At 42.2% G+C, this 20,118-nt stretch overlaps 1 protein-coding gene across 3 annotated transcripts; it reads left to right on the forward strand.

The window, feature by feature from the left end:
- Positions 1-213: 213 nt before the first annotated feature.
- LOC114354846 (ADP-ribosylation factor-like protein 13B) lies at positions 214-18,687 on the forward strand. Of its 3 annotated transcripts, XM_028307414.1 has the most exons (8): positions 214-771; positions 2,295-2,394; positions 2,786-3,392; positions 4,374-4,542; positions 5,484-5,627; positions 6,356-6,499; positions 8,092-8,206; positions 9,191-9,538. In XM_028307414.1, exons 1-7 carry the CDS (start codon positions 420-422, stop codon positions 8,199-8,201), a joined length of 1,626 nt encoding a protein of 541 aa, XP_028163215.1. In that variant the 5' UTR covers positions 214-419; the 3' UTR covers positions 8,202-8,206; positions 9,191-9,538. The 3 variants fall into 3 exon arrangements, with proteins under 3 accessions (XP_028163215.1, XP_028163217.1, XP_028163216.1); XM_028307416.1 differs by lacking the exons at positions 5,484-5,627; positions 6,356-6,499; positions 8,092-8,206; positions 9,191-9,538 and adding exons at positions 12,123-12,266; positions 17,847-17,960; positions 18,527-18,687; XM_028307415.1 differs by lacking the exons at positions 5,484-5,627; positions 6,356-6,499; positions 8,092-8,206; positions 9,191-9,538 and adding exons at positions 16,160-16,303; positions 17,847-17,960; positions 18,527-18,687.
- The last annotated feature ends 1,431 nt before the right edge of the window (positions 18,688-20,118 follow it).

The raw sequence follows: 20,118 nt of genomic DNA on the forward strand, positions 1-20,118 counted from the left end.
ATTGAAATCTATTCAAATATAAAATATGGCTTACGTGGATTAGATAGCTTTTTGATTAATTCAATAAATATTACGTTTACAGTGCACGCACAAAAAAATTTTTAGTGTGAGAGAGATATAAAGAGTCTAATTTGACCGGAAGTATTGATTTTTTAAAAGTAAATTGGCGGTAAAACGTAAAGTGTCAAAAAAGTTTGGTTTGCGAATTTAAAAAGTACACCGCGCGCATCGAAAACGGACTGTTTTAGCACTGGCCACATCGCCTCCATCTGTGGCCCCCATCGCCATTGGAAACCGTTGTGTCAACAAAACTTTTTTGTTTACGAATGTCGTGTGTCGAGAAATTCAAAGTCAATTTGAATTTGCCATGTGAAAAGTGTGAGGAACTTGGAAAATATCGTGTGCTTTATTAATTTGTGATGGGTAATTGTATGGCGAGCGTTTTTCGGCGGCGGCGTGTTCGCCGTCATATAGTTTTGATTTTGATCGGCCTGGACAACGCTGGGAAGACGAAGACTGTGAATAATCTGGCCGGCGAGAGAGACGACAAGGTTCTGCCCACAGTGGGCTTTAAGGCTGTGAATTTAATACATAAAGATACACCTGTGACTATATACGACCTTGGGGGAGGGCCACATTTTCGCCAGATATGGTCTCAGTACTACAGCGAGGTACATGGTGTGATATTTGTTATCGACTCGAGCGATTTTTCACGGTTGGACGAATGCAGAGTTGTGTTGGAAGAGGTTTTATCGCACGACAAAATATCAGGTGAAGTATATTACATATTTATCGTCATAGTAACGTTTTGCAATATCAATTTAATTATAAAGTTATCTGGACTGATAACCTTTTGAATACGTGTACTAGTTAAATTATTATTTACCTACACGCTACTGTATATTGTAGTTTTTCTGATATCAGGTGATAATGTCGTTCTACCCTCGTATTTTTTTAATAACAATATAATTTATTTATTATTTTCTACGGTATAGAAAACAAACGTGTTTTTGTATCCGTTGCAAAAGACACCTTAAGTAAATTGAACAAAGTTGATCTGTCTTTAAAACTACTCGCTTTAAAAATCGCCGATTGTCAATGCAAAAGGGACCCTGTACAATATTCACAAAGACGACTTTGTTTTCAATAGATTGCGGGGGTATATCGTTCAAAGGGCACGCGTGTAATCTCCCCATAAATTTAAAGACCTTCAAAAAACGTTTCTTTCTTACAACAATTTAAGATGACGCTATTAAGATATGTACATACCTAATTATTTTTAGTATCAAGGATATTCATAACACAACATTGTAGATGTAATTATGTTCTCACTTGGTTGGTGCGTTTTACGAAACTATGCCTACTTAGTCAAAAATATAAACATACAAAAAAAGTCTTATTTTTAGCCTGACGGCCCACAAGCCACGTTTTACAAAATTACGTCTAAAATGCAATTTTAACTCAAGCATTATTTCATTCATGAACGTTTCTAAAAGACCATTGTTCGACCGAAGTTTCGTAGCAGACTTATCTACCCGGAAACGGATCGTAACTGTATCAACTCAAGGCGATCAGAGCCCCGATTACGGTAATTTTTAACGTCAACAATCCAGACACGCTTCTCGATTTTGCGATACGATTGGTCGTTCAACCGCGTACGTCAGCTGTTTTGACCAATCGTATTGCAGAATCAGAAACGCGTCTGGATTGTAGACGTTAAAAGTTACCGTAATCGGGGCTCAGTATTCTTTGTATGAAACTCCGTACGCAACGCACACTTATCCGCACCGTAACGTAAACGCCTCGCCTAGCCTCGCGGCGAAATGCGATACGGTGTTGATCCCTTTCCGGGTTGAAAAGTGTGCTATGACCTTTAGGGTGGATTCGACCAAACAAGAGTCAATATTAATCTCAGAATAAATCGTCAGTTATTCGACATTTTGACATATTTCCCACTAGCTTTCCGCCCGCGGATTCGCCCGCGTGGAATTTTGTGTCACAGAAAACTTTACGCGCGCGTCCCTGTTTCAAAAACCGGGATAAAAACTATCCTATGTCCTATCTCCAAATTTCATCAAAATCGGTTCAGTGGTTTAGGCGTGAAAGCAAGACAGACAGACAAAGTTACATTCGCATTTATAATATTAGCATAGATACTGAAACTGTCAATCCAGTTATACCAGGAGTTATTCTCGGATAAAAGTTTGGTCGAATCGGGCCTTAATCGCAATTCGACGACCGTTTGACGTAGGTCGCGGGTTCGATTCCACATTTAACAACATTTATTCCCATAGGTAAACCAGTTCTGGTGCTGGCCAACAAACAGGACAAGACTGGAGCCCTAGACGACATAGATGTGGTCGAAAAACTCAACATTGAACCTTTGGTGAACAAGTAAGCCTTTACCTCTATTGTAGGTATATTCCACTTTGATCACCTGGATTTGATCACCCAGATGGACTACAAACGACATTTTGAAAGAAAAATAGAAAGATAAAATATTTATTTGGTACTTTTGGTGTCACCCATGGATAAGAAGTCCAATTTAATCACCCACGTGATCTTTGATGGGTGATCAAAGGACACTAAAGTTGCATTGAGCCCACTTCGATCACCTGGGTGATTAAATCCAGGTGATCAATCAAATAGGAATAAAACTTATGTGTAGTTTAGTTTGTCATTGCATTTAGCAGTAAATGGTTGCAGTCTCGCTTGCTGTAAAATGGTAAATGTAAATTTGTATTTATTATACCATCAGAATTCTCAAGCCAATAACTGATTTTAGATACCGCTGCCCAACCCTCGTGGAATCCTACAGCGCACAGACCCTAGAACAGTCCAAAAAGGCCAAAATTGACCCCGGACTCCGCAAGGGCTACCAATGGCTCTTAAACTACATCATACGGCGTTACGGCGACATAAACTTACGCGTGCAAACCGATATACACGCTGACTTAGAGCGCCGCAAGCGAATGATGACCAAAGCCTCCAATAGAGCCTCCCAGACCTTCACGGCAGTCAGCGATGACATAGCAACGCAAACGGGCTTCGAAAACCCGAATTTCGATCCCAAATCGCCGGACATAGACAATATAGAGCGAGAGAAAGATCTGGAACGCGGTGTTATTATAGTTAAGCCTATAACGAACAGCGTTGATACTACTATGACTATAGAAAGCATGGATTCTGATAATACTAGTGCCAAGCCGAAGCTGTCGCCTTTGTTTGGACGAGCCAGTAATAGCACGGTTGAGACGGTAAGGATAGAATTGGAGTCGAGGAATGAGTATAGGAAGCTCTCTCCGATAGTGAGGAAGAAGTCTGGGAACCAACACATCGATTTTATGAACAGACCGCAGTCCAGCCCCACTTTTAAGAAGAATTCTAATAAGGTACGTGCAAGTTCAACATCAACCTTATGTATCGTTTTGTCTCCTGACATCCGCGAACCTTAACTTCGAACTCCTATGTTCTTGTGATTAATTTCGTTGTGGGTCCAATAACAGTTAACTTTCCCCCGGGACAAACTTGACCTTCATTGGTTGTGTTTTTATTGGCGGTCAAGCTGTAGATCCTGGCTACACAGGAGTTGCAGCTGTGGGAACGAGAGGTGGGAATAGACCCGTTAACCTCGTGTATACAGTCAGTCCATCCAGAACAGACCCAAGCTGAACGTTCCAAAAACTACCTTCTACACACATTGCTGTCAAACTTATATCAATAAAGTTTTGAAAACGTTTTCTATAAATTTAATCCTAACACTGATTCGTAACCAGTGCTAAGTAGAAACTCGGTCACCGTTTGACTCTTTGAATTACAATTTTGACCTATTTATGTGACCTCTCCACTTATAACATTCCACACATCTTAGCCGTTTAGTTATTAAAGTTGCCGCACAATCTTGCAATAAACGGTTCAGTTTAAGATTACTTTTTTACTTCCATAATTTCATATAGGGCTCTTTCCCATGGAATCATTCCGTTTTTGCAGGAAATGCTTTTTACAGGATTCCTTTGCAGTATTCGTGTTTTAATAGTAACATTCACGTGACCTTCCTGTTTGCAGTGTCCCGCAAAAACTAATCCGTTTGAATTTGCGTCTCGAATCTCAAACGCACACTTCTGTGTTCACACGACTATCCAGTTTTGCGTAATCGTGCATTAAACTGGATTGCCGTGAGAAAGGGCCCTTAGCCTAGTCGCAGACCACCAATTTTTAGTCGGCCGATAGTTGGCCCGATTCTATTTTGTATAAAGAATCAATCTGTGTAATTTGTGCGCACTTCCATACATGCCCATACTGATTAACTGGCCGACAAAAATCGGTGGTCTGCGCCCAGGCTTACACGTGTTCATAATTTCCGCTCCATCCAGACGGATTCAACCAGCAAAAACTCCTCGTACGTGGAGGATGAATCCAAAGAGCAGTACCCGGCCATGGATCGTAACGCCACCTGGGACGGAGCGGTAACGAAGCACCGCGTCTTGGTCAACGACGTTGAACTCTCACAGATGCACCGGGAAATCGTGCTTACTGAACGTGGTAAGTTCTTGTTATAGGTCACTCCTGCCCGTTTTCACCATCAATCCCTAATTTTTGAGCGACACCTATGAAAACAAAATTCCTGTTGTTACTATAGGGGTCACTTAAAAATTAGGGATTGTTGGTGAAAACGGGCATTCATCTTCTAATTTGTTCTGTTTTCACTAGGTGGTTGGTCTACTCTTGGAAACGTGCTTATAGGTTGAACAGATTTCCACGTTCTCATGAAAAGTTATGTCGTCTTCTATCGGACATCTAATAATTACAGATTCGAAAAGGCGTCCACTGGATCCAGTATTTCTATAACGATCAGTCCTGCCCTGCCTGTATTCAGGTGATTCTCGTGGCTTTTTCTAAGAAATCGTCGGTCCGCCGAGTGGGAGGCTTGTCCAAATTGCGTTTTCCAGGCCAAACAAACCCATTTTTTTTTTAAATAAACGCAATTTCTTTTCCTGGATCGCATCTGAAATCAGGATTCATCCATGGTGTGATGTGATAATAAATTATGTGTAAAAAGCACATAATTTATTATCACATCACATCAGGCAGAGATTGGCGCTCTTAACACAGGGGTGTANGCTCGGATGGATCATCATCATCATCACTTCAAGGTCTCGTACTTCCGGGCCCCCGGTCCAAACCCCCAAGGGCCCTAGAATTTGCCATTTGGGCCTCGGATGGTATAGTCCGGTCGCCGAGCACGTCGAATTTCGTCCAATGACCCCAAGATACCCATCCTTATCGCTCGCGCGTAATTATATTGCTGTCGCGCTCGATCACTCACTGCGGCCGCCCGTCGCACAGTCGCGACGGCACTAAAATTACGCGCGAGCGATAAGGATGGGTAGCTTGGGGTGATTGGACGAAATTCTACGTGCTCGGCGACCGGACTTTATAGTTACGCCACTGTCAATTGCCCTGCAAAACTTCGTCTTCCGCAGACTACACCAGCAAGACCGCTTCTTCAGAAGTGGTGTTGCACGCGTCCACGCTGCCGCTGAGCGCGCGGCCCGCGTCGGCGTCGCAGCTGGTGCGGCGTCAGCTGGAGATCTCCGCGCAGCACAAGCGCCGGCTGAGCTTGCGATGTGAGTACTGATGGTTCAGGGTGGACTGGAGAATGAGTCTTCAGAAGTCACGACTGGAGCGGAGGCAGCTGAAGCGCACCATTAAGAATTATTCCAGAGTATTGCCTCTTAGCAAGAACTGGTTCAGGAGCTCTAGGATGGAGAACGAGCCTTCCTGGAATGGAGGCAGCTGAAGATATCCACGCACCATAAGAGAAGGCTGAGCTTGAGATGTGAGTATTGCCATTCTTTTCAAATAGATGACAGATGGGGATGCTGGTTGCTGCTCAACAGTAGAACTGAGCAAGAATTGACGCTTCAAGAGCCCTAGGCTGGAGAAGAAGCCTCCCTAGAATGGAGGCAGCTGAAGATAATGTGCACACCATAAGACGAGACTGAACTTGAGATGTATTGTGAGTAAGGACAAGAACTGATGGTTCAGGGGTTCTAGGGTAGAGAATGAGTCTTCCCAAGTCCCGACTGGAGCGGAGACTGATCTTGAGATGTTAGTATCGACGTAGGATTCAAGACACATGGGTTTGAATGAGAATTGTCAAGAACTGAAGACAGATGGAATAGAAGGAGTATTCTCAAGATGACAGATGGGGCCGAAGGAAGTTCCCGTCTTCCGCAGACTACACCAACAAGATTAGCAAGAACTGATGGCTCAAGAGTTATGGTTTGAAGAATGAGTCTTCCCAAGTACCTACTGGAGCGGGACTGAGCTTGAGATGTGAGTAATGCCGCAGACTACACCAGCAAGCCGGCCTCCTCGGAGGTGGTGCTGCCCGCGTCCACGCTGCCGCTGAGCGCGCGGCCCGCGTCGGCGTCGCAGCTGGTGCGGCGTCAGCTGGAGATCTCCGCGCAGCACAAGCGCCGGCTGAGCTTGCGATGTGAGTACTGATGGTTCTAGGGTTCTAGGGAGAATGAGTCGTCCCAAGTACTGACTGAGCGGAGGCAGCTGAAGCGCACCATATAAAGAGGAGAATTCTAGGTAATAAAGTGGAGAATGAGGCCCCACTGGAATGGAGACTGCTGAAGATATCCGCGCTGCATGAGCGGAGACGGAGCTTGAGTTGTGAGTATTGGCAGTATTGGTTCAAGAGTTGTAGGGTCCCGACTGCAGGCAGCTAAAGATATCCGCGCAGCATAAGAGAAGACTGACCTTGAGATGTGAGTATTGACAAGAACTGATGTTTCAAGGGTTCTAGGAAGGAGAGGTGGAAAGTCTTATTCCCAAGACCACCCATTGAAACGGAGGTAGCTGGAGATATCCGCGCAGCATGAGCGGAGACGGAGCTTGCGATGTGAGTACTGATGGTTCTAGGCTAAAGAAGTAATCTTGAACCGTGGCGAACAGTGTGGGGCTCTCAAAAAAAAAGGAAGATTTCATCTAAAGGATCAGTTTTGCAGTAAGCAGTAGCCCGGTCTTCGCATTATAGCTGGTGCGGCGGCAGCTGGAAATATCCGCTCAGCAGAAGAGGAGACTGAGCTGCTTGAGATGTGAGTATTGACAAGAACTGATGTTTCAAGGGTTCTAGGGAGGAGAGGTGGGAAAGCTTATTCCCAAGACCACCCATTGAAACGGAGGCAGCTGAAGATATCCGCGCAGCACAAGCGGGGGCTGAGCTTGCGATGTGAGTATTGACAAGTTACTGATGGTTCAAGAGCTCTAGGATAGAGAATGAGCCCCCCTGGAATGGAGACAGCTGGAGACAGGGAATGCTGGTCAACAGTAGAACTGTTGCAGAATAAGCTTGAGATCTCTTTAGTAAAATAGAGAACATAGGTACTTCGCTAAGCAATCGATTGGGCGTCAACGTCGCAGCTGGTCTGGCGGCAGCTGGAGATATCCGTGGAGACTGACTTTATTGGTAAGAACTGACGGCTCAAGAGTTACAGGATAGAGAATGAGTCTTCCCAAGTCCCGACTGGAGTGGAGACTGAGCTTGAGATGTAAGTATTCCATAGGATCCATGAACGATGGGGTCGAACAGTACTAGAATGGAGAATGAGTTCTCTCTAGCAGTCGCCAAGCCTTTACGTCCTAATTTCCAACTCGAAGCAAGTGAGTGGCCCAAGAATTCTATGGTTGAGGATGAACCTTCCAAGTCCCGACTAGAACGTAGGCAGCTGAAGATATCGTCTGAGATGTCAGTACTATTGACGTAGGATTTATGACAGATGGGTTGTCAAGAACTGAAGACAGGATAGAAGGAGTATTGTCAAGATGACAGATGGGGTCGAAAGAAGTTGCTGTCTTCCGCGGAGAATAAGTCTTCACAAGTCCCGGAATGGAGGTAGCTGAAAATACATGCACCTGGTGGCCTCCTCAACCCGTCAAAACCTTTTGCTTCTAATAAATTAGAGTGGTTCTGTAGTGACCTAAAAACTAAATGACCTGATAATTGCGAAATTTGTTTTTGAAAATTAAATTTGAATAATGATGAGTTGCCAAAGGAATAAAGACTACGATTGTTTCCAGACATGCAGCGCAACAAAACCAGTCCCGAACGCGTGTCTATGCTCATCTACGAGCCGAAAGCGCAAAGGCACCTCGACAAGGGAGACTTTGAGCACAGCGCAGTCAACTAGCACTGGTAAGTTTTTTTATATGGTGATATACAGGCCAAGAGCTTACCATCAGGTAAGTGATGATTAGGCCGAAGGTGGAAGCGAGCTTCACCCGGAATCCTCAACCACGGAGGAACTGGCTATCTTACCTCTTAACTGTCGGAACACAACAATGCTGTTAACATTGTTGTTATGGCGACAGACTTAGGTAAGATGGTGGTAGCTGGCCAGTTATTTCTTGTTATTTGTTTATTTATTGAATAGAAACGAAATTGGGTTATTACTTAAGTGACATTCAAATTCAAAATGGAGTTAAGATAACGATCCTCTATGGTTGAGGATTCCGGGTGAAGCTCGCTTCCACCTTTGGTCTGCTGATCATCGTTTTCCATCAGGTGCAGGCCAAGAGTTTCCTTATTTTTCTATGTTATTATTGAGATTTTTTAAAGTAAATTAATTTGAAAGAGAAGAGAAGAGTTTCAATTGAGTTGAACGTTGCTCTGCTCTGTTCGGTCACTTGCAATCAACTGAATAAGTTTATCTTAGTTCGGTACAGGCCTGTTTATAGACCAAAGGTTAACTGGCAGAGAATGCCCAATAGGGATGTTTCCTGGGTAAAAAAGCAAGTTTTAATTAGTCCGTCAGCTGTTAGCCTATCAAAAACTACTCGACACGTATTTTTCACTTTTTAAAACTAATGAAAATGTAGAGATAAAGCGTGCCAAAGTTCTAAAGAAAAGGCCCGTGACGTCAGTAAGTGCGTAAAAATGCAGCACTTTGTGACGTCGCGCGGAACTTCAACGCACTATAACTTTGTAATTATTTGTTTGATTGACAATCCAAAATATACGTGTCCATTATTTTTTTATATTAAAATTGACGGACTAAAAAAAATTGTTTAGGAAACTAGCCTATAGCATTAAGTTCGCCTTATGTTGCCAATTATATGGCATTAAAGATGAAATAAAATAGACGTTTATATGACTAACTTATGTTTCTGTTGGTTTCAGGTTAAATAAGTTGATTCAAACGAATTTATTGATTTAAGATTCGGCGATTGAGTACGATTGTACTGTAACTTGTTTTAATTTAAGTATATTATATTTAAAATTATTATATGGAGTACTGTTAACAGGGTATAGATAGATTTATTCTACGAATTTAGCGAAATGATTAAAATTTGGTCTGAGTAAAAAATATTTGGGAAAATTTAAAAATGTACAGTCAAGAAATACATAGTAACCTACTACAAAAAAGTTATGTATATTTTTCATTTATTTATTGTAAAAATTCGTGAATAACTTTATTTTTTCAAATGATTGCCCCAAATTAACACCTGTTAAAATTACGTTATTGATTTAAATAATTATTTTTGTTTCACTAGTTCAAGTATAATTAATATATTCTAAAATTACTTTAAAGTATATTTATAAGTTATTGTTACCGTTCACTAGTCTTAATTTTTTATAAATTATTAGAAACAAAAAACATATTACTGATTGTACAGATGATTATGTACAAATTGTATCACTTTGTTTATTGTAAAATAAATATTAGACAATAACATATTATGTCAATATTTTTTTGTAAAAAAATGGTAAAAACTATGTCATTATTAATAATACGGACGACAGCACAACAAGCTATGGCACTTTATTCATTTTAACAAGTGCCATGTTTCTACAAAAAAATGTATAATCCTGATGTGCTGGGCGACTGTAAAGTTTAAAATTACCAACGTATAGTCAAATTATAGTCGGTACCTATACGGGTATACATACATAGGAAATATATCTTTAGGTTAGTGATGTGCCTGAATTATTTTGGTACCACAGACGTGCTGAAATTTTGAGAAGGGTATAATATTTTTTCCACTTAAAACATTTTTGTAAGCTATTTTTGCAATTTAGGTACAGTCAGCGTCTTAATAGTAATAGTTCGTCACTAATAGTACCTACGCACAACACTTTTAAAAACATATTTCATTTTATTTGTAAATACAATGTTAACAACAGATAACTAGGTACATGATGTAGCATGTAATCTATTTGGATTTATTTAAATTTTTAAGATCTATCGCTTTCGGATATTAATTACGTGTATCCTCCACATATGAAACAAAAATGACCGATTTTCTCTTATGATAGTTAATTACAATAATAAATTATTGCAAATACGTTAATTACGTAGGTATGCACGTCTGTGAGTTACTAAAAATGGCATAAAGTTATAACGTAGATTTCTATAAAAATGTAAGTCTTTATTGTTATTAAATGTTTACATGTATAAGAACATTATACAAATAGAGTAAATTAGTTTTGTATTTTGTGTACGACGTAATATGATTCGTAATAAAAAAATGTAATTAAACTTTTGTATTAAATTTATTTTTCGTATTAAAAAATAAATTCGTAATAAAAAAATGTAATTAAATTAACACCTTATGTAATGTAAGTTAGGGTCCTAGTTCGATTGCGAGAGAATGCCATAATTATGGCATTAAGTTTTACTTTTTACACACACACACACACACACACACACTTATTTAGAAATAAAACAGCAAATTCATAGTATACGTATAATAAAAACAAAGTATAATACAATAGTATAATCATATTTCAAAAAGTTTGACTGTATTATGGCAGTGTTTAGTACAAAGGTAACCTAACCCAATCTACGTTGTCATATTGTGCTAGACTAACGAAAGAAATAGAAAAAATACAGGGTAACTATGAAAATGTGTAATTCCTTGAGAGTATACAGAATATTGATGTTTTTCAATTTTTTTCACAAGATTAATTAGGCATAGACGAAATATAAATGTGATGTTATAATATTTATGAAATAAAAACTTATTCTTTCAAAGAATTATACTCAATAGTTTACAGAACAGGGAAAATATTTGTGACAATATAACACAAAAACTACATTTTCTCAGATATATTATTAATTTCTGAAAAGTGCCAATATTAATTATCATTCACTGTGATAATTTAATAGTTTACAAAAAGATAAGTCACCAAACACTTATAAATTATAAACATTTATTAATAACGATTTTTAAATAACAATATCCGGCNTAAGCTGCGACTCTGCCTCCGCCGACCACGTAGGTCCGCAACGAAACAGCCTGTGCTGATAAACGTGGATAGGCTGAATGATCGCGAGGCCAGGGGAGAAATATGCTGAAGCCTTGTCCAAGAAGCTATTGCCAGTCAAAGAGACAGATGATGTCAGTGCTGCTTGGGGATGTTTGTCATCTCATCTCTTGGAAACCGCTTCCGTTGCCTTGGGTATGAAATACCGACGTAATGAAGACTGGTTCGATGAGAACGATGGGGTTCTCAGGGCAGCACTCGACAAACATCGAAATCTCTTGCAAAAGCATAGAAGACGAGGTGGAAGTGTCGCGGTAGTCAAAGAAAGTGACCTTGAACTGCGTAGGCTGTCTCGACAAATAAAAGACAAGTGGTGGCGGGACAAAGCTTGTCACATGCAGTGGCTCGCTGACACAAACCAACTTGGGGAGTTCTACTGCGAGGTACGTAAGCTGATTGGTACACCATATCGGGCAAAAGTACCCTTGAGGTCTGTAGACGGTACGCAATTACTGACAAGTAAGGAAGATGTACTAAGGCGTTGGGCCGAACACTTCAATACTTTGCTCAACGTAGATCGATCAACTGATCTTAATAATATCAGCTTAATGCCTCAACTCCCTCTAGCCACTGAGTTGGATGAGCCCCTGACTTGTGGGGAGGTTGTCACTGCCATCAGGCAGCAGCAAAACAAGCGGGCGGTTGGCATTGACCTTATACCGGGAGAGCTGCTCAAGTGCGGGGGTGAGGAGTTGCATAANTCGAAAGAAGTTTCCCTGTTGAGACTCGATAAGCGATGCGATGGTGTAGTCTGCTATGGGGCCGAAGGACGTATCTTCCGCAGACTACACCAGCAAGACGGCGTCTTCAGAAGTGGTGCTGTACGCGTCCACGCTGCCGCTGAGCGCGCGGCCCGCGTCGGCGTCGCAGCTGGTGCGGCGCCAGCTGGAGATCTCCGCGCAGCACAAGCGCCGGCTGAGCTTGCGATGTGAGTACTGATGGTTCCAGGGTAGAGAATGAGTCACTTGGAATGGAGACAGGGAATGCTGTTTGCTGGTCAACAGTAGAACTGTTGGACAATGAGCTTGCGATGTGAGTACTGATGGTTCTAGGGTGGAGAGGTGGGAAGGTTATTCTCAAGACCGCTCATTGAAACGGAGGCAGCTGGAGATATCCGCGCAGCAAAGCGGGGGCTGAACTTGCGATGTTAGTATTGTCAAGTGTCAAACACTGATGCTTCAAGAGCTTTAGGGTGGAGAATGAGCCTTCCTGGAATGGAGACAGCTGGAGACAGGGAATGCTGCTTGCTGGTCAACAGTAGAACTGTTGGACAATGAGCTTGCGATGTGAGTACTGATGGTTCTAGGGTTCTAGGGTGGAGAATGAGTCGTCCCAAGTACTTACTGGAGCGGAGGCAGCTGAAGCGCACCATATAAAGAGGAGAATTCTAGGTCATAAAGTGGAGAATGAGCCCCCACTGGAATGGAGACTGTTGGAGACGGAGCTTGAGTTTTGAGTATTGGCAGTATTGGTTCAAGAGTTCTAGGGTCCCGATTGGAGGCAGATAAAGATATCCGCGCAGCGCAAGCGCAGGCTGAGCTTGCGATGTGAGTACTGAATCGACATAGGATTCTTGAACGATGTGGTCAAACAGTCCTAGAATGGAGAAGGGGAATGCTGGTTGCTGGTCAACAGTAGAACTGTTAGACAATGAGCTTGAGATTTCTTTAGTAAAATAGAAAACATTAATACTTCGCTAAGCAATCGTCGGCGTCGCAGCTGGTGCGGCGCCAGCTGGAGATCTCCGCGCAGCACAAGCGCCGGCTGAGCTTGCGATGTGAGTACTGATGGTTCCAGGGTAGAGAATGGGTCACTTGGAATGGAGACAGGGAATGCTGCTTGCTGGTCAACAGTAGAACTGTTGGACAATGAGCTTGCGATGTGAGTACTGATGGTTCTAGGGTGGAGAATGATGAGTCTTCCTAATCCAAGGTCCCGACTGGAATGGAACATAAGAGAAGGCTGAGCTGGCTAGCTGGCTGATGAGTATTGCCATTCTTTTCAAATAGATGACAGATGGGGTTTCTGGCTGCTGCTCAACAGTAGAACTGAGCAAGAATTGATGCTTCAAGAGCTTTAGGCTGGGGAATGGACGCAGCTCAAGATATCCGCACACCATAAGAAGAGACCGAACCTGAGATGTATTGTAAGTAAGGACAAGAACTGGTCTTTCAAGGGTTCTAGGGTAGAGATTGAGTTTTCTCAAGTCCCGACTGGAGCGGAGACTGAGCTTGAGATGTTAGATTGACGTAGGATTGGGTTTGAACGAGTATTGTCAAGAAGTGAAGATAAATGGAATAGAAGGAGTATTGTAAAGATGACAGATGGGGTCGAAAGAAGTTCCCCTGTCCAGACTCGATAAGCGATGCGATGGTGTAGTCTGCTATGGGGCCGAAGGACGTATCTTCCGCAGACTACACCAAGCGCCGGCTGAGCTTGCGATGTGAGTACGGATGGTTCCAGGGTAGAGAATGAGTCACTTGGAATGAAGACAGGGAATGCTGCTTGCTGGTCAACAGTAGAACTGTTGGACAATGAGCTTGCGATGTGAGTACTGATGGTTCTATGGTTCTAGGGTGGAGAATGATGAGTCTTCCTAATCCAAGGTCCCGACTGGAATGGAACATAAGAGAAGGCTGAGCTGGCTGACTGAGATGTGAGTATTGCCATTCTTTTCAAATAGATGACAGATGGGGTTGCTGGTTGAGATATCCGAGGAGACTGACTTAATTGTCAAGAACTGATGGCTCAAGAGTTACAGGATAGAGAATGAGTCTTCCAAAGTCCCGACTGGAGCGGAGACTGAGCTTGAGATGTTAGATTGACGTAGGATTGGGTTTGAACGGGTATTGTCAAGAACTGAAGACAGATGGGGTAGAAGGAGAATTGTCAAGATGAAATATGGGGTCGAAAGAAGTTCCCCTGTCGAGACTCGATAAGCGCTGCTATGGTGTAGTCTGCTATGGGGCCGAAGGACGTATCTTCGGCAGACTACACCAGCAAGCCGGCGTCCTCGGAGGTGCTGCCCGCGTCCACGCTGCCGCTGAGCGCGCGGCCCGCGTCGGCGTCGCAGCTGGTGCGGCGCCAGCTGGAGATCTCCGCGCAGCACAAGCGCCGGCTGAGCTTGCGATGTGAGTACTGGTGGTTCCAGGGTAGTAGAGAATGAGTCACCTGGAATGGAGACAGGGAATGCTGCTTGCTGGTCAACAGTAGAACTGTTGGACAATGAGCTTGCGATGTGAGTACGGATGGGTCTAGGGTTCTGGGGTGGAGAGGTGGGAAGACTTATTCCCAAGACTACCCATTGAAACGGAGGCAGCTGAAGATATCCGCGTAGCACAAGCGCCGGCTGAGCTTGCGATGTGAGTACTGATGGTTCTTCTAGAACCCTTCTAGGGTGGAGAATGAGTCGTCCCAAGTACTTACTGGAGCGGAGGCAGCTGAAGCGCACCATATAAAGAGGAGAATTCTAGGTCATAAAGTGGAGAATGAGCCCCCACTGGAATGGAGACTGTTGGAGACGGAGCTTGAGATGTGAGTATTGGCAGTATTGGTTCAAGAGTTCTAGGGTCCCGATTGGAGGCAGATAAAAATATCCGCGCAGTGCAAGCGCAGGCTGAGCTTGCGATGTGAGTACTGAATCGACATGATTCTTGAACGATGGGGTCAAACAGTCCTAGAATGGAAACGGGGAATGCTGGTTGCTGGTCAACAGTAGAACTGTTAGACAATGAGCTTGAGATTTCTTTAGTAAATAGAAAACATTAATACTTTGCTAAGCAATCGTCGGCGTCGCAGCTGGTGCGGCGCCAGCTCGAGATCTCCGCGCAGCACAAGCGCCGGCTGAGCTTGCGATGTGAGTATTACAAGAACTGATGGTTCAAGGGTTCTATAATGGAGAGGTGGAAAGCAGTGGCGGCGTAGCATGGGTTGGCACCCGGGGCGGTCACCCCCCCCCCCCCCTCCCAAGTCCTATGGTACCCCCCATGATTTTTGGGGTTACCTACCGATTCGAAGATTGAAAGACAATCGCACCCCCCACCCTCCTCGTATCACGCAGGTTTGCCATGCAGATGTGCCAGTGAATACTAATCTGCGCGACTTGTGTCACCCCCTGATGCTTGGCACCCGGGGCGGACCGCCCCCACCGCCCCCCCCTTACGCCGCTACTGGTGGAAAGGCTTATTCCCAAGACCACCCATTGAAACGGAGGCAGCTGAAGATATCCGCGCAGCACAAGCGCCGGCTGAGCTTGCGATGTGAGTATTGACAGGAACTGATGGTTCAAGGGTTCTAGGGTGGAGAATGAGTCCCCCTGGAATGGAGACAGCTGGAGACAGGGAATGCTGCTTGCTGGTGAACAGTAGAACTGTTGGAGAATGAGCTTTCGATGTGAGTATTGAAGAGAACTGATGGCTCATGGGTTCTAGGTTGGAGAATGATGAGTCTTCCTAATCCAAGGTCCCGACTGGGATGGAGCATAAGAGAAGGCTGAGCTGGCTGGCTGAGATGCGAGCATTGCCATTATTTTTAAATAGATGACAGATGGGGTTGCTGGTTGAGATATCCGAGGAGACTGACTTTATTGGCAAGAACTGATGGCTCAAGAGTTACAAGATAGAGAATGAGTCTTCCCAAGTCCCGACTGGAGCGGAGACTGAGCTTGAGATGTTAGATTGACGTAGGATTGGGTTTGAATAAGTATTGTCAAGAAGTGAAGATAAATGGAATAGAAGGAGTATTCTCAAGATGACAGTGACGAGTCTCGATAAGCGATGCTATGGTTTAGTCTGCTATGGGGCCGAAGGACGTATCTCGTAGACTATACCAGCAAGACAGCCTCTTCAGAAGTGGTGCTGCACGCGTCCACGCTGCCGCTGAGCGCGCGGCCCGCGTCGGCGTCGCAGCTGGTGCGGCGCCAGCTGGAGATCTCCGCGCAGCACAAGCGCCGGCTGAGCTTGCGATGTGAGTACTGATGGTTCCAGGGTTCTAGGGTGGAGAATGAGTCGTCCCAAGTCCTGTCTGGAGCGGAGGCAGCTGAAGCGCACCATATAAGAGGAGGCTGAGCTTGCGATGTGAGTATAGTAGACATTCATCACAGGATTCATGATCCATGGGGTCAAACAGCCCCAACAGAGTTCCCTCTAGCAGCCGAGCCTTGGCGTCCTAATCTCCTGGAGGTAAGTGAGTATTGACAGAACTGATGGCTCAAGAGTTATATGGTGGAGAATATGCCTTTCTGGAATGGAGGCAGCTGAAGATATTCTTGCAGCATGAGCGGAGACGGAGCTTGAGATGTGAGTATCAAATCGACATAGGATTCATGAACGATGGGGTCGAACAGTCCAAGAATGAAAAATAAGTTCTCTCTAGCAGTCGCCAAACCTTTACGTTCTAAGTTCCAACTGGAGGCAAGTTGTATTGGCAAGAAAAGAACTGATGGCTCAAGAACTCTAGGGTGGAGAATGAGTCCCAAGTCCCGAACGGAACGGAGATTTGATGTACTCGAATTTGACTATTCTTACCGTTAGATAATTCCTGGCAATTAGTGGTGACTGAGTTTGTTCCGGCGTTTCTTCTCAGCACTTGCCAAATGTTTGTCTCGAAGCGCTGGTAGGGCCCAAAAGATAAGGAGACATGTAAAGTGCCCCATAAGGGCTACCTTTTCTTTTTTTTTATTATTTACTATATTTTGACGTTCATAAGTGCCACTTGTGGTCTAAACTGAATAAATACTTTTGATTTGATTTGATTCCTCGGAGATATCCACGCAGCACAAGTGGAGGCTGAGCTTGAGATGTGGGTATTGGCAAGAACTGCGAAAGATTTCTAGGGAGTAGGGTGGAGAATGAGCCTTCCTGGAATGGAGGCAGCTGGAGATATCCGATTATCTACTATAAGAGGAGGCTGAGCTTGAGATGTGAATATTTCCAGGAACTGATGGTTCAAGGGTTCTAGGGTGGAGAATAAGTCTTCAGAAGTCCCGACTGGAGTGGAGACTGACCTTGAGATGTAAGTATTCCATAGGATGTATGAACGATGGGGTCGAACAGTCCATGAATGGAGAATGAAGTCTCTCTAACAGTCGCCGAGACTTCGCGTCCTAAGTTTCAACTAAAGGCAATTGAAGACAGGACACCGTCAGATAATTTTTTTGTTTGGCCCAAAAGGTTTTCGCACAGAAAATCTCTTCCAGCAGTGTAGAACCGACAAGCTGCCCACTCTTCCCGTGAATGTCGTTAAAGGAGATTATTCCCAACGTGGGGAGTGTAGGCTAAATCCTCCCTTTTGCCTCTGGTACCTAAATTAGAGGTCGTGCTCCTGCTGTGGAGTCTAAATGACCAGAGGTGGAATTGTGTAAAGCATAGCATAAAGTCAGTTAAACAAAGCGTTTGACAGAATAATCGTACGTTATGAACTGTCAAATGATAACGATTGCTTTACACAATTCCACCTCTGATGTTGATGATGATGTTGCCAAAGCAATAAAGACCACGATTGTTTCCAGACATGCAGCGCAACAAAACCAGTCCTGAACGCGTGTCTATGCTCATCTACGAGCCGAAAGCGCAAAGGCATCTCGACAAGGGAGACTTTGAGCACAGCGCAGTCAACTAGACAAGTAAGTTATTCTGCTTCTTCTGTTTTTGTAATTTGTTTTAACGGCAATTAATTATAATGGCAACGAAATTGGGTTATTACTTAAGTGACATTCAAATTCAAAATGGAGTTAAGATAACGATCCTCTATGGTTGAGGATTCCTGGTGAAGCTCGCTTCCACCTTCGGCCTGATCATCGTTTTCCATAAGGTGCAGGCCAAGTTTCCTTTCATATCTATGTTATTATTGAGATTTTTAAAGTAAATTAATTTGAAAGAGAAGTGTTTCAACGAGGGTTTTCGCGATTGGAAAATCCGCCAGAAGGCAATACGTAGACGCGAGGACCAAATGCTGCATGATTGGTTATTTTTGACATGACATTGACAGATATGTCAAAATCCACCAATCATGAAAACCCTCATTGAGTTGAACGTTGCTCTGCTCCCATCGGTCACTTGCAATCGACTGAATAAGGTTAAGTGGCAGAGAATGCCCAATGGCATTAAGTTCGCCTTATGTTACCAATGGCATTAAAGATTAAATATAATACACGTTTATATGACTAACTTATGTTTCTGTTGGTTTCAGGTTAAATAAGTTGATTCAAACGAATTTATTGATTTAAGATTCGGCGATTGAGTACGATTGTACTGTAACTTGTTTTAATTTAAGTATATTATATTTAAAATTATTATATGGAGTACTGTTAACAGGGTATAGATAGATTTATTCTACGAATTTAGCGAAATAATTAAAAAAAAATTGGTCTGAGTAAAGAATATTTGAGAAAAATTAAAAATGTACAGTCAAAAAATACATCGTAACCTACCACAGAAAAGTTATGTATATTTTTCATTTATTTATTGTAAAAATTCGTGAATAACTTTATTTTTTCAAATGATTGCCCCAAATTAATACCTGTTCAAATTACGTTATTGATTTAACAAATTATTTTTGTTTCACTGGTTCAAATATTATTAATTAATATATTCTAAAATTACTTTAAAGTATATTTATAAGTTATTGTTACCGTTCACTAGTCTTAATTTTTTTTATAAATTATTAGAAACCAAAAATATGTTACTGATTGTACAGATGATTATGTACAAATTATATCACTTTGTTTATTGTAAAATAAATATTAGACAATAACATATTATGTCAATATTTTTTTGTAAAAAAAATAGTAAAAACTATGTCATTATTAAAATAATACGGACGACAGCACAACAAGCTACGGCACTTTATTCATTTTAACAAGTGTAATTTTTTTACAAAAATGTATAAATCTTGATGTGCTGGGCGACTGTAAAGTTTAAAATTACCAACGTATAGTCAAATTATAGTCGGTACCTATACGGGTATACATAGGAAATATATCTTTAGGTTAGTGATGTGCCTGAATTATTTTGGTACCACAGACGTGCTGAAATTTTGAGTACTATTTTTTTCACTTAAAACATTTTTTGTAAGCTATTTTTGTAGTTGGTAGCTTCAAATAATTTGTGACTCCCAAAGTGGCCAAAAAGTTGACAACACAACCTACCTAACCGACGTTGCGAACTTTTTGGCTACTTTGGGTGTCACGAACTATTTGACACAGACTGTACCACACAACACGTACACTTTTTTTAAGAAAAAATATTTAATGTCATTTTAAAAATACAATGTTAACAACAGCTATTGTTGCGTGGATTTACATGATGTAGTATGTTGTCCATTTGGGTTTATTATAATTTAATCATTTAAATCTTACCCTCCACAGTCCACATATTAAAGAAACATACAATGTAGAATCCGCTTTTTCTCTTTATATAGATAATTAAAACATTTTATACACGTAATCACGTAAAATATGCATGCACGTCTGTGAGTTACTAAATATGGCATAGTTATATTATAACGTAGATTTCTATAAAAATGTAAGTCTTTATTGTTATTAAATGTTTACATGTATAAGAACATTATACAAATAGAGTAAATTAGTTTTGTATTTTGTGTACGACGTAATGATTCGTAATAAAAAATTGTAATTAAAATGTTGTTTTAATTAATACCTAATATGTAATGTCAGTTAGGGTCCTAGTCCTATTTCGAAGTTTTTACACACACGCACACTTACAAATAAAACAGCAAATTCATAGTATACGTATAATAAAAACAAAGTATAATACAATAGT

The sequence above is a fragment of the Ostrinia furnacalis genome, unplaced genomic scaffold (genome assembly GCF_004193835.3).
Source record: "Ostrinia furnacalis isolate ACB-3 unplaced genomic scaffold, ASM419383v2 OfSCF2225, whole genome shotgun sequence".
Classification (NCBI taxonomy): Eukaryota; Metazoa; Arthropoda; class Insecta; order Lepidoptera; family Crambidae; genus Ostrinia; species Ostrinia furnacalis.

Excerpts from the sequence above, each read along its gene's own strand:
- LOC114354846 (XM_028307414.1), top strand. The coding sequence starts at position 420 with ATGGGTAATTGTATGGCGAGCGTTTTTCGGCGGCGGCGTGTTCGCCGT. Across the intron at positions 772-2,294 it reads ATCGCACGACAAAATATCAG|GTAAACCAGTTCTGGTGCTG; the intron begins GTGAAGTATATT and ends TTATTCCCATAG. Across the intron at positions 4,543-5,483 it reads AATCGTGCTTACTGAACGTG|ACTACACCAGCAAGACCGCT; the intron begins GTAAGTTCTTGT and ends CGTCTTCCGCAG.